Raw genomic sequence first — 14,769 nt, 5'->3', positions numbered from 1 at the left:
AGATGTTGTGCTGGGCTCAATTATTTTAATTTTTTTTTTAAACAAGAAGGTTTTGCCTGTCCAGGACAAATTATGAAACCTTTAGTTGCATTTATTTGCTCCTTTGCATGGCAAGACTAATGGTGCAAAGTATAGTTAGATGAACAGGATTTTCCTTTCCCATGAGACTGTTCCAGATTTTGGAAAAAAATCCATCCCAAATTAGGATTAGAAGTCACAATCTCACAAAGCAACCACGCCTCCTCCCTCTCCCTCCCTTCTCTCCCCCACCCCCCACCCAAAAAAAGAAAGAAACGAAAAAAGAAAACCCAAATTGGGCCAATTGAAACTTATTTTTTCATAAGTTTGAATTCTGAAAGTTTTATTTGGATTTTTGTTTTCTTATGATCTCATTTAGAGTTCATAGGTAAATATTATTTCAGTGGAAACAGTAAACATTTTATTAAGAAAATATTGTAATGGGACGTTTCAACTCTTTTTTGGTTTCAGTTTTATTGTCTCAGCAATTTCTGTCAGAAAAATGTTTGGTCAAAAACTTCTTGACCAATTCAGATGTAAAATGCTGGTCAAAGAGGGCAAAAAGCATGACAAAAATGAAAAATGTATATAAGGGAACAATTAGGTCCCAATTGTTTAAGAAGGTAGCTTAGGAGTGGAGTAAAAACTGACTTGAAAAGAGGAAAAACAGGAGAAGTTCTTTACCTTTCTTTAAAGCACTGTTTTACTCTTCTTTTGGGAAGAGTTCCTCCTGACTGACCAATGGTAAGAGGATTAAGCAGAGAAAGCTCTGCTGTCTGCAGCAGGAAGGGGTATCACAGATCCTCACTAGCAGCACAACAAGAGAGGGCCTTCAGCCTAGAGGGAGGAAGGACCTTCACTGCACAACTATTTTCACCAAAGAAGATAGTAAGGAGAGTGACCTTTACAGAAAATTCTGGCGTGTTAGCCTTTATATCCTGACAAAAAAAGCATTCATCCTCCATGTCCTGCTGCTGCTCGTATGTTGTTCAGCAAGTTTGTGTTCTATTATATTAGCAGGACACCCTAAACGCAGTTCACACCTTGTATAGTATTTGACAAAGCATTGCACATTTATTTGTCATGTAATTACAGTGCCTTATTCTCAAGGTATTTAGTTTTAAAGGAAACGTCATTACTCTGGAATAAAAACATTCCAAGACTAAGCAAAACACTGATTTGAGAACTGTTTTTAATTAATGACATACTGCTTTCATTAACAGAGTAGCACTATGTGTATACACAATTCTGTAAGTGAATTTGGAGCATTTTGCATGGCTTACGCTTTGGAAACAGGCTTATTTCAATTTCTAGTCTTCAGGTTTTCAAACAAATACACGAACAGTGGAAACAGGAAATTTGACCAAATACACTCCCTTCACCTTCAGCGAGGAGTTCAAATCGGACACAAAATGAATTTGACCCATTCTAATGTGCAATCACAGGTTTATGAATGCTGACTTCACAAAGCTGTCAGTCATCTGACTCTAACATCTGAATCACTGTTAGAAGGCAGTGATGGGGAAAAAGTTGATGTGGATGAGGTTGATTTTCATGCCTGCTCTTTGATCCTGATTCTGTACCAATTGAAGGTGCTAGCAAAGCACCTGCTGATTTCAGTGTTGCAGCAAGATGCTGGTCTCAAAATATCCCTTCTAGTATTAGGGATGTCCAGGATTTCAGAAAGCTCCCTTATTCTTAGGCTAGGGAATAGGATTTGAAGCCCCTCTTGAGCACAGCACTTAAACATGTCTTTTTTGCATGTGCATAAGTAAAATGTTGCTATGAGCATGTGCTCTGTAAAATGTTTTAATTGGTATTTTGTGAAGTGCTTCACTCTAAGCATGTGGTTACGCTTCATGGTACTTAGGGCCTTCATGGTAAGTGTAGGTAGCTTCTGGACCTCTTACACCCTGGGTTGGCTGCATATTAACACCTTTAAGTGCCTTAAAGCACTTGTTATTCACTGTAAATTTATGCCAGTCTAGGGCAGGATTATATCTAATCTGTCTAATTTTGCTCTTGTTCCATTAAATTGTGGCCGCTCCCTATTCTACCCAAAGTGCAGTCCTCCAGCATCCCAAGTGGTCTCTCCTGAGTCAGAGTGAGTGGGGATGCCGGGGCAGAGTGGGGTCAAGCTCAGTGCCTCACCCCCGAGGACATCAGACAGAGGGAACACCACAGCCCCAGAGCATGCAGCGGCCAAAGTGCCTCCTGGAGCTGCCGGTATTGACTCACTGCTTCCACTGGTGGTGGAGTGGAGGGTGCGGTGGGGGACAAACTCCAGAGGAAGAAAGGATTGGGTTTCTCAGAGCTCAAGCAGTGAGCCAGTGGGGAGAGGCACAGGCGTGCGAAAGCTGCCGCGTTCGCTCTGCCCAGTGGGAACAGTGAGCTTGTCCTGCCCCTACTGTATTTATTGGCATTGGCTGCTTGGATTGCAATCAGACACACCAATACATTCAGAGTGCCAGACCATTATCACCTAAAGCAAACCTTTTCATTCTCTCACTACTGACCACCTCCGTTTGGCTTCCTCCTCTTTCACAACAGATTGCAACAGAAACAAAACGTGAAGACATTGTGGATGACAGCACTGACTTTGCTCTAAGAAACATTTTACATAGGCTTCTAGTCCTGCCCCTGCTCACCAAGCCTCTAGTGGCAAGTCACAGCTGTGAAGGTGAAGGACAGTCGGAGATGGCTTTTTGCCTTAAGGTGTGACTGCTCCGCTAAGCCGAGCAACACTAAACTGATTAACGTGTGCAGCTTACAGCATAAAGCGTAGCAAAGCCCTTAGTTGTGAGCTTCAGGTTAGGCTTACTCATGTCCAGAACCAATGCTGCCTCTTCCACCAACTTTTTAAGGGCTTGATCTAACTCCCATTGACTGCTGTGAGGGTCTTTCTACTGATTGCAATGAGAGTTTGGTCAGGGCCCAAATATTCCCATTCTTTGGTAATGTCTCAACTCTTCGAGGAGCTGAGGACTAGCAGTCCTGTGAGGCACACAGCATCCCTCTGCCTCCGTGTTTCAACACTTTGCAATACTAGCTCCTGTGGGAAAATGACATGGTGAAAATTTTTGTTGCCATGGAAAAATGAAAAGCAATTCAAGCATGCAGACTACCGGTACGCTGATGATTTTGGAAGGATTGTCAAAAATGGTGCTATGTTTAAGAAGCTGAAAACCCAGAATGAAAATAGATATATCTGTCTCCAAACTCTGTCTCAGCTCTTCTTTTCACCAACAAGGTGGTGACCAATGGTATGATCCAGTGAACAAAAGTTGCAGATTAGTGACTTATGAAGAGCAAGACAAAGCAAAAGAAGTATGTTCCTTTTCATGGCTCTTTAACTGTTTGAGTATTACCATATAGCAGAAGCACATTTCTCAGCTTCAGCATCATTAATGAATCACATATGGCTTGTGCTATCTCATTGCTAGGGGCATCAGTTAACATAAATAGGTCAGAAAATGGTGGCCTTTTCCCCCATGCAAAATGCTGATTTAATGACAAAAATGTATTCTTTTCTGTTAGACCCTCAAACTCAACATGGTTGGGTTTAGGCTAAAAGGACAATAGTCTGGAAGTTTGGATTTCTTACATGAATAACAGATGTGAGAGAAGTAGCTCCTTTCAGCACCATGTTGGTTTCGTGCACCAGCTGAGGAGGAGAGAGGACCCCCCCGCCTTTCTCTCTAACAGAGCCAGTAGGCTTGGTATTTGGTCTGTGCTCCCTAGCATCCATTCTGTGCCACTGTGAGATACAGATAGACTAGGCTAGATAGACCTGTGTTTTACTGCCCACACAATACCGTACTTCAGTTTCATCACAGTTGCACAATGTAAAATGAAAGAACGTTATAAGGGTAGCCAGAAATCTGAGCCTGTACATGAGCCTATATGAAAGCAGTGTGCCTTAATCACCACGTAACCCAGGCCATGCAGCAGAGGTACCACCAAAGAGCAGAGAACGTAGCAAAGAGCTTCAGTAGCATCCGGGGACCACACACATCTGTCTTGTCAGAAGCTCCCGTTCTTCACCCACATCCTGTCCCTTTGCACCCCATGCTGTGGGGTGTGAGAATTGAGACTTCTTGTCACTATGGAGAATGATGTCAAGTGCTTAACCTTATGTGTGCCCACGTAGGACCACCTCTCATATGGAGACCACAGCCACCTTCCCCTGTTGTGGAAGGAAGCAGGGAGTCCAGAACAGAGCATCAGGATAATATGCTTCATCACCCCAGCTTTCCACTTCTCCAGAATTTGTGTCATTTTTCTTTTAAGCAAAAACCAGCTAAAATGCATGGCCATGTTTCACAGCCTTTACATCTTCCGCCACCCCTTGATTTACTTCTCATGACATTAATGGCCATATGATTTAACCCACAGTCTTAGTAATGGCATGCTTAGCTGATGAGTGAGCTTAATTACTGTATACTTGGTAATGCTATGTTGTATATTATAATACTGGGAGGCAATAGCCAATGACTTATCTCCAAAGAGAGAGACTTTTAGTTTTCTTGAAAATTAATTTTGTTGAATCCAAGTTTCTGACCTTTCTGTGCATTAATTTTCCAAAGGAAACTTCCTCTGTTTATACCGGTTTGTCTCCTGCTCAAAGCATGGCACTTCTCTGACAATACCTTCCGACTCTCTCATCAATTATATGTGCTAAAAGTACTCCCTGCCTCTTAATATAATTTTTAAAGTGACAGTTTCCACTGACATCACTGTGCAGTGTTGTACTGTGCTCTAGCTGGATGAAACACAAAACCAGTTTCCATGCCTCGACACCCAACATTTACATAGGCACCTTGGACAGGACTGGCAAAAGGACCAGCATGATTTAGTAGGACGAGTTTCACTGAAAGTAAAATTTCATCACCACCTAGAATTGGCTTGAACCAGAAGCACTAGAGAATCCCTGATTCCAATTCAGTCACAAAGGGGAAGTTCAAGGCCATGCCCAGATGGCTGTGGCCTTGTGGGATGTGATCTGCAGTGCCACACACTACACATTTAGTTGTTCTCAAAACCCCCACACATGAAAAGAGCGGGTCACGCGGGAGCAGCGTATGCCACTCCATGCTCTGGCTGCCAGCCAGGCTCCAAGAGGCAAGATCCCTGCTGCTGCAGCCCCAGGAGGCCCCAGGACCCCCAGTGCTGGCCCCAGCCTCCCCTACACCACTTGGGGTAGACTGCTGCATGCCAGAGGGCACATAGCACAGGTGTTCCTTGGGGACAACTAGCAGCAGCACAAGGTGTCCTGCTGCTAGTTGTCCCTGGGGAACCAAACACCCGTGTTCGTGTGGATGTGGCCTGAGCATTCAGGCTGCTTTTATTTAGGTGTCTATATTTTGATTTAAAAGAAGGCACTAGCAGGGAGGTTTCTAAAGGCACAAATAGCAGTTTGATGCCTATATTTTGAATTTGTAGTGTGTGTGTCTGGGAGCCTGGGAACCAGTTTAATCATATTAAAAATCCAGGGTGTACTCATAGGCTTAGCATTTTATCCCTTTATCAAATAGCATATATTTTAGTTCATTATGTCTGGGGGAGGTCATCTGAAAGTGAAATCATCCCACACTAATGGACTAGCATTTTCCACCTCCCAATCCCACAGTAAATTCACCACACTACAATTAGGCTTTCAGGTCAAACTCCCCCACTGGCTTTTTAGAAAATAGTTCTGAATTGTGACAAAAGCGTGCAGTGCATTTTGGAGAGGTTTGCATTTTGAATGAAGCTATCCCGTGCACAGACGCCTTTTCAAATCAAGGCTTCCTGAAAGGAATTTTCTTACATGCTGCTTATGCACTATTCATTTGCAATGACTTGTCCAGTGCAGTGAAGGTGGCTAATGTCATTAGGGCTGGAGAACAGCCCATCAGTATCTGTCACCGATGGAGAAAAGCAAGGCCTGATTACTGGATGGTTTTATTGGTATGCAGGTCAGAGAGCGGTTGGTACACAATTCAGCCCCGTGAATTAGATGGCCCTGCAAACTACTTCTCTTTATTCCTGTTTATTGCCGTGTTGTCAGCCATGGGCTTGGGAAGACGTACAGCAGCATACCAATGCAGAGCAGTGGAAGGGCTGTGCTTAAACTCCCCATGAAGCAGTGAAACCTAAAGGAAACAGCTTTAAGTTTTGATTGAGAAAATATTTGCCACTTTGCAATCGAAGTGTAATGGTGGTGCATCCCCTTAACATTGCCAGAGAGCCTGTGTTCCTTTAGTTTTAATTTAAAACAATGGGGAGGTGGGGAGAGAGGGAATTGAATTGTTTTTATAAATAGTGCTGGCACCATTGTGATCTATATCATGGACACACACACATCTATGCTAAGTGCCTCACATGATCCCTGTGCTGGCTATCAGATGTACAAGGCAAAACACAGCGGGAAGGACAGCCCATAGAGTACTGCCTGCATAGGTGGGTGAGCTGAGCGTTACTGCACGGGCATTAAGGGGAAAGCCACGTAGGTGAGGAGGACAGCTGCCACACAGATAAGGCAGACAAGGTTCTTTGGGTAAATCCAATATCTTTTATTAGACCAAATCAAATAAATTAGGCCACAGATTAGGTCCTTGGAGTGAGGCGAGAACAAGGAATCACGCTGTGATGCTGAATCACACTGAGGGCTTGCTCATGGGGAGACACAATTATGCACTCCCTCTCTTCTAGCACATTTATTTACACTGTGATGCCAGTGAATACTAGATCTTCTACCTTAGGCTGGGGCTTTGTAGCTCAGAAGGGCAGAGAGCCAGCAAGCTGCCTACCTCTGTGCTCTCCGAATGCAGCGGTTTTTCCAGGCCTCCCCTTTGCAGCGTAAGTTCTGTATCACTGCTCCTCAAGAGAAGGAAGCAACATGGGAAACAGCCTATATATATACTGGGAAATAAGAAAGCCTGAAGACCCCAGTACGGGAAAGCAAAAATGAGCTCATTTTCTATATTTACAGAGGCAACTGAATCCCTAAATCAAAGCTTATTTAAACACACATACACACAAGAAAAGGCAATTTTTCATGACAAGGGCCCATCACTGCCAATTTTCAGCTGACACACTGCCTGGTATAAAATGCCTTGCATTCTGCATGCATTTGTAGGCACAGATGGTGAATTATAGATTTGACTCTGCAGAGCGGGTAGGCACTAAAAATACGAATTTCAGCAAAATCTAGGCAGAGGAACAAAAACGAGTGACAGCTGCTCATTTTCCTACCCTGACAAAACATGATTTATAATGATATGAGAGAAAGTGATCAGCTTCAAAAATCAAAGAATTCACAGAGGCAGCCATGTATGATAAAGGCCAGAGAACTGTAATGCTGATTGCATCGTAATGAGGCTGCCAGGTAGCCAAATAAAGATGTTTGAGTGACAGACACATACTTATTTTTGCTTTACTGAGGGAATTAGCACAGCACTGGTGCTACTGATCCTCAGCTCAAGGCAAATAGAGGATCTCAGATTGCAAAAAGTTATGGACATCTCATTTCACCCACACAAGAAACCTTATTGAGTCCAAAAGTGCTGTTTGTACTTTAGCTAGATGTGTGAGTACGGGTTCAGTCCACAAATGGGTCTTAAGAAATACTGACTGTTGCAATTCCTAATTTCTGGGTGTCTGGTCTCCAGAGTGGAACCCAGAGCCCTGAACTGGGTGCCACCCAGTGGTAAGCCTGGTGTCACAGGATAGGACCTCCAGTAGTTGTGACCAGGAAGTCACCTAATCTGTCCAATTGAAACACCCCAATAAGAGGTCTTGCTCCACTCTGGGGCTTAGTGCATCTTCCCAGCTTGTCACAGGGTAAGTTTTCTCAAAGCAAACAAAGCCGTGTTCACAGTTTGCAACCCCTTGGATTCATTTAAATCTGGAAATGTTGCCCCTGTTATAGCATGGATAATGTTGTATTGTGGCAGATACTTCAGACCGATGTTTGTGGACCCAGCTCTCTGCCCAAATATAAGTTGGTGGTCTTTCTTCACTCTTTCAGGCCCCTTCCCAAGCAGTCACTAAGTTTCCCTGTGTGGCATGCACCGCCCTAGTCTAATGGTGACCAGAAGTCATCTCCCTGAGACACGTTGCTGTACAAGAACCTCTCAGAATTAATCACACATAAACCCTTGTCATAAATTATAGTGATTTTTTTGATAGTTGGTAGTGATTTTGCACCATCTGTCATGTCAGTAACACTCTGATCCATGCTTTTCTCTTCATTTTTGTATCCTCATCCTACTTTGGCTTGAATTAATGCTGTATATCAAACATATGGAAATAGATGAGCCAGAGGGGAAGTAAGCTATAAAGCTTTACGTTGCTTGGCTTCTGGTTCATTTGTAACATATGGAAGCTGTTAGTGGCAGGTATGTGAAGGGGGTTAGATAGTCTCTTGCTAGGTCAATATAGACAAGTCTCCCAAAATGTCCCCGCAGCTGGGATTTTTTGACAGGCTGAATTCAGAGGTTGGATAGTGAGGCTCTAACCTTCCTACCCTAGGGTGTAGTCTCATTGGGCATGTTGGGAAGATCTAGCACTGCTGCTTACCCTTGGAAAAATAAGAGGATCCTTACCCTGTAATGCAGCTAGGCCCTTTACTGAACAGCAAATTCACAGGGAGGAGGCAGGCAAACATTGATTGCACTTGAATATTGCCAGTTTGAGCTCAGGTAACTGTATAAAAGTCCCTGGGGATGCCCATGACTCCCTTCATGCTGTGTAACAGAGTGTGTTGGCTCTTTAAAATAGGAGGCAGGTAATATGAACCTAGTTTTCACTCAGAATACAGGTACTCTACAGGTTGTTTGATGAATGCAATGCATGAGATGGGTAGACATCCTAGCTAAGCATGCAGGGAAAGAAGGAATGGATAGAAATCTAAAAGGTTTATAAATTCCCTTTAATCAGTCTGATGGAAATTGGGAGGAGTAGTTACTCTGAAATCTCTCTGGATAAGACAGCATGGGGAGAAATAGACTGTCTACCCTTCCACCAAAGAGAACAAAGGGAAAAGAGCAATGAGGGGCCAGAAAGAACCCCTGTTTGCTGCCACAATTGCCCTCCCACAAGTTGGTGCCCCAAGCAGTTGCCCCATTTGCTCCACCCTAGTTATGCCACTGTGAAGGGCTCTGACTCTCTTTGTCAAAACAAGCCTAGGAAAAACCTGAGATGGGCTTTACAAAAAGCATGGAAGGGCCTGGTAGAGGAAGTGGTAGACCAGTAAGTTGCCCAGTGGTGGGAGATGGATGGAAGGGATGGAATTTGAGTAAATTACCTTAGCAGCAGCCAAGGAGATGGGAGCCCCAACCACACCAAAGGTAATAGACCTTGCCATATCTCGTCCATGTGCCTGCCATAGGAAATACTCTGGATGCTGAGATGACCCTTTTTACTACTTCTGTTTGTGAATTTTCCAGTGCAGAAGGTTTTCTTGAGAAAAATCCTATTGTTTTGTAGACCTTTGTTTCAGTAAAAGTCCAATGAAATACTGCTTCTTGCTTTCCCACCTGACAGTTCGCTGAGAAACCCAGATATCTAGGATGTGTGGCTTTATGGCACCAGTGCCAAACAGACTGTGTCAAGGCCAAGGGGATCCCAGTGCTTCCAAAGTGTGGGGCTCCATTGCAGACCTGTTATCTGGATTGCCCTTGGCCCCAAGGTTTCTGGGTTCCTGCCGAAAAGCCGGGAGCTCGACGGCTGGGAATTCTGGCAGTTTGCAGACACCTTCCTTGCCAAAAAGCCAAAACCTTAGGAGTTCATTTCAGCCAGGACTCCGAGCATTTTGCTCCCCATTCATTCACTAGGGCTCCTGAGAGGCAGGTCTTATTCAGAGCCTTTCTCCTTGGGCTCCTAGACTCAAGCTTGATTTGAAATTTTTGTGCTGTATCTTCTCACATACCGCATGCCCCAGAACATAATGCACACCTTGTTTATGAAAGGCAGAATGAAGTAAAATATGTTTCCAGAGTTATGGCCACATACAGCAGGGACGAAGCCAAATCTTTAGCTGATTCACCCTCCCTTTCCTGCTTAACTAAAGCCGACACCTAGCTGTTACTGAAGACTTGTCTACGTGGGCAGTACAACTATTAAGGGGTAGTGCCAGTAGTGCAAGTCCATTTACAGGTAAAATTGGATGATCACTTTGGAATCAGAAAATGTAGGCCCCTGACATATGTTACATTTAAGACATGATTAACAGGTTAATCATGCCTTAAATAGTAACCCAGCCACAATGTCAAACCAATTTAAAATATGACCATATAGTAAATGAACCACAAAATTATTCCACATATAATGTGTAACAACTTTCTGGCTTGTACGTACCAAGCCTTAAATTGAATGTGTGAACAGCTGGGGCTGGCCCATGAGAGATCCCGGCATTCAGCTGAGTATCAGGATCCCTCATGGGAAACCCCCAGGGTCTGGCATACAGTCCCTGGCAGAACCAATCCCTGGACCCCAGCTGGGCAGCACGCATGGTTTTATAGGTCCCAGTGTATGGAGACCTCAGAGTCAGGCTGCCGCAGCCCAATCCTGGGATCCCCATGTCCTGGGACCTGTAAAAACCATGTGCTCCCCATCTGGGATTTTGACAATCAGCTGATTGCTGACTGGGGCCAGGGACCAGATCGAGCCTAGTTTCAGATCCTGGTTTGATCACAAGCCCCAGGGTGCATCCAGGGTGCAACTTGCTGATGGAGGGAGAGCCCAGGATCATAATCCCCAGTTCTTCCTGCACTGGCAAGTAAGGTACAATGGGCACATCTACAGAGATGCTACTGCACCGTTGTTACTGTGCATTTATTAAACACCTGTATCAGCACGTACTAAATAAATGCACAGTAACTGGAGTTATTGTGCAGTAGCACTGGCAAACATCTTTTAGTTGATGCTACTGTGCAGTAGTGTATTAGCACTGTCTGTGTTGTGACTGCACAGTAGTGCAGTAGCGTATTAGCACAAATAATATTGCACAGTAGCATATTAGTGTTGTCTGTGCTGTGACATGCTACTGCACAGTATTTTTTGGCTACTGTGCAGTCAGCGTCTCATGTAGACATGGCCTACTTTGGATCTAATCCCTGATCCCAAAATTGTGCATGCTGCTATGCATGTGTTGCATGGCAGAAAGTGTAATTGTTGGGAATGAAAATTAGATTCTTCATGCCTTAAAATCAATGACTGTTAGGGGCCCTAGTAAGATGAAATTTCAGACTAACTTGCAAGACCAGTTTGGAGAGTGATTGTATAAACTACAAATCTCCAGTGAAGACCAGGCTGAACATTGTGCTTATAAAATTTTAAAACAAACCACCTTATAAATGTGCATCCCATGTGGTTTTCTTTGTTTTACATTAATGCCTTGTACCAATAAAATAACCTGGGTTGTACAAAGTACATATTAAATAACCAATATAAGAATGTAAAATCTTATAACTCCGTTATTTTTCCCTCAAGGCAATCAGTACAGGAACAGATTGCACAAATTTTTGCATGTATATTTTAATTTATTCCAAGGCCTCAAAACACATCCCTGTACTAGCATCTAGAATCAGTAGTAAGAGGCCCCAAAGAAAGGGAAATTTCTTCTTTATAGATTTAAGTCCTGAATTCAGGAAAACATCATGATTTACCAACACTTTGAAGACAGTGTGTTAATGCTTTGCTGAACTGAGACATAGAGTGAAGTTACATGTTTTACTTAGATCATGCTAAGGGCACTTAAAATGCAAGTGCTTGCACATTAAAGCTTGTTAACTCATAATAAGTGCCCTCTGAACGTCTCAGCATTATGCCACTTAATTTCATAGACATTAGGGGCTGGAAGGGACCTCGTGAGATCATTGAGTCCAGCCCCCCCACCATAAGCAGGAAGTCAGCTGGGATTGAGTGATCCCAGAAAGAAAAATACCCAGATTTTTTTTGAAAGAACCCAGAGTAGGTGCTTACACCACCTCTGGGGGAAGTTTGTTTCAGACCCTTGACATACACATTAAATAACGTTTTTCTCATGTCTAGTCCAAATCAGCCTTCCTGGAATTTATGGTCATTATACCTTGTTATCCCTTGGGGAGCTCTGGTGAACAGCTGTTGTCTCAGGTCCTGATGTACCCCTCTTATATAACTGTAGGCTTCCACCAAGTCCCCCCTGAGCCTTCTCTTTTCCAGACCGAAGAGTCCCAAGTCCCTCAGCGTCTCCTCATACGGCCTGCCCTGAAGGCTTTGGATCATATGAGTGGCTCTCCTCTGGACTTTCTCAAGCTTTTCCACATCCTTCCTGAAGGAGAGGGGTGGGGTCCAAAACTGGATGCAGTACTCCAGCTGCGGTCTCACCAGGCCTGAGTAAAGCAGGAGGACGACATCCCTGGTTTTCCTTGAGATGCATCGGTAGATGTGCACCACAGTTTGGTTTGCTTTGCCAGCCACAGCATCACATTCATTACTCATATTCATCTTGTGGTCTATCAGGACCCCCAAGTCTCTTTCAGTCGCGGTGCTAGTGAGTGTAGCACTGCTAGCCATCGGACCATAAGATGGTCAAGGCCACAGTTCCCCAGCGTAGCCATGAGAACATCATGGGGAACTAGGTCAAAGGCTTTTTTGAAATCCAGACATATGACATCCACATCATCTCCCTTGTCCAGGGCTCGTGTCACCTGGTCACAGAAGGAGATGAGGCTGGTCAGGCAAGACCTGCCAGTCACAAAGCTGTGTGGGCTGGCATTCAGATGCTTGCCTTCCATTAGCTTGGTGTTGATGGATCCCTTGACAATTTTCTCCAGGATTTTTCCAGGGATGGACATCAGGTGCAACTTCAAGTGAAGGTTTACTCTGGTCTGTGCTACCTAGCTTGCGTAGGGTAAATTCAATCTCATAAAAGGAGAAATATGCAGTCCTCCCAGCATTCAGTCTCCACCTGCCTGCTCTCCCCTGCTCGCTATGTCTTCCCCACACCAGGGTGAGCTCAGTCCCCTCCCAGAGCCGTCTGAGAGGGAAGTGGAGCAATAGGCCAGAGCAGAGCAGAGGAGCAGCCTCTCCTTACTCCCCCACCCCCCAATCCCCAGATTGGGGACCCAGGCCAGGGAGCTGCTGGGGGTTTGCCTGACTATTCCTGTCACCTCCTGAAGGATTCAGGAGGGGATTAAAAAAGCCACTGATGTTTTCTCTATATTCCCTTTTCTCTATATTCTTGTATTATCCTCTTTAGTGTCTGAGGATCTCACAGTCACTAATTATTTTGTTTTTTAGTATCTGTGTGATACCATGGCTCTCTATGTGCTGCCACCCGGGAGCTCAAACCTGGAACCTCCAGCACCAGACAATGCTTATCCCCATTTGAGCTATAATTTCTACACAGCAGAATTTAAATTTGCTGGGACCAGCCACAATACGATGGTATTCTCTGGGCCAGTCTGACCCCAGCCAAGATGCTGGGAAACAGTTTGGCTCCATATTTGATTGAGAATCAGGACTAACCCATGGGTAAATATGACCTGATGCTTCTAGATGGAGAAATGAATGGAACTATTAATAGCCAATTGGAAATCCTCACCTCCAAAGGTGGTGGGGATATTTTTTATTAGGTTTGTCATGTCAGTAGATGTCTCATTTGGTGATATGTTGGTTATCTGTATGAAATATGTATCTATCTTAATTTACAGGAGCAAGCTGAAATGGCCAGAGATAGAAAATCTGTCAGTCTTCTAAAAAAACCCAAAGCTCTAGTAAAAGGTTTAGTGGAATATTTTAAAGAAGTGAAAAATGGTTTTGAAACATTATGTACATCCTGCTGTCACTGGAATCAAGCAAAGACAAACACTTATAGGAACCAAGGGGGAAAAAATCTTCCTTCAAACAACAACAACAAAAATCTGTCTAGCAATTACTACCTCTGATCGCAGGCAAAGGGACAATTCTTTCATTAAATGAAAAGCATCAGAAATACACAGGGTAAATGCACCACTCTTGCAATCAGATATGTATGCTCTTGCACCTAAGTGAACACTATGAATTCCTTCCTATGGTTTGAATGCAGGATCAGACTCTAAATTTATAACAAGTACAAGCAAAATAGCAAATTGCCAAAACCAGGAGCCAAGAAGCTGGGAAACAGTTTGGTTCCATCTTTAATTGAAAATAGGGAAATACATGATATATTCTTAGGGTGCACAATAACATACACTGGGTGTTCAGAGATATTCTATGAGAGGCTGATAATACACTACAATACCGTGTGTTACAAGTATGATGAACAGTACATCCCACAACTCTTACACAGTGCACCACAGCAAGATATTCTGTAAACGTGTACCAAATAATGCATACATGCTTTAGGGTTAGCACCTGTCATTCTTGCTGGATTACTGGTGGCCTTTACAAATTGGACTGATAAGACACACTCTGATAATCCTCACTTTCCAAAAGTAACGGTTGTGTCTCTTCAGAGGTTCTCCTTTTCTTACTACATCCCCGAATAATCAGTCCTGTGATCAGGGCAGCGATTATACCACCCACCACAGCTGCTCCAACTAGCCATGCCCAGATCTGACGGGCTTGCTCGAGGTAGGGCATCAAATAGTCCTGGAAGAAGTTAACTGCAAAAAAAAAAAAAAAAAAGAGAGAAAAGAAAAACACCAAAAAGAAATACTCATTTTATATTAGGTAATTCCCAGTGTCAGTGTGTAGAGGCCAGCAGTTCTATAATGTTTGCTACTGGAAGTCTCTGACTAATGG

At 43.8% G+C, this 14,769-nt stretch overlaps 1 protein-coding gene across 1 annotated transcript in view; it reads right to left on the bottom strand.

Annotated features, from left to right (window-relative positions):
* Positions 1–14,386: 14,386 nt before the first annotated feature.
* Positions 14,387–14,769, bottom strand: part of TYR (tyrosinase) — a 106,539-nt gene continuing 106,156 nt past the window's right edge. Inside the window, exon 5 of the mRNA XM_019525403.1 lies at positions 14,387–14,630. Coding sequence (XP_019380948.1) covers positions 14,410–14,630 — 221 coding nt within the window. The 3' untranslated portion in view covers positions 14,387–14,409. The remainder of the gene's footprint in view (positions 14,631–14,769) is intronic.

The sequence above is a fragment of the Gavialis gangeticus genome, unplaced genomic scaffold (assembly GCF_001723915.1).
Source record: "Gavialis gangeticus isolate Ggan-Ray unplaced genomic scaffold, GavGan_comp1, whole genome shotgun sequence".
Classification (NCBI taxonomy): domain Eukaryota; kingdom Metazoa; phylum Chordata; order Crocodylia; family Gavialidae; genus Gavialis; species Gavialis gangeticus.
Note: the sequence above shows the minus strand (reverse complement) of the source record. Positions and strands in the feature narration are given on the sequence as shown.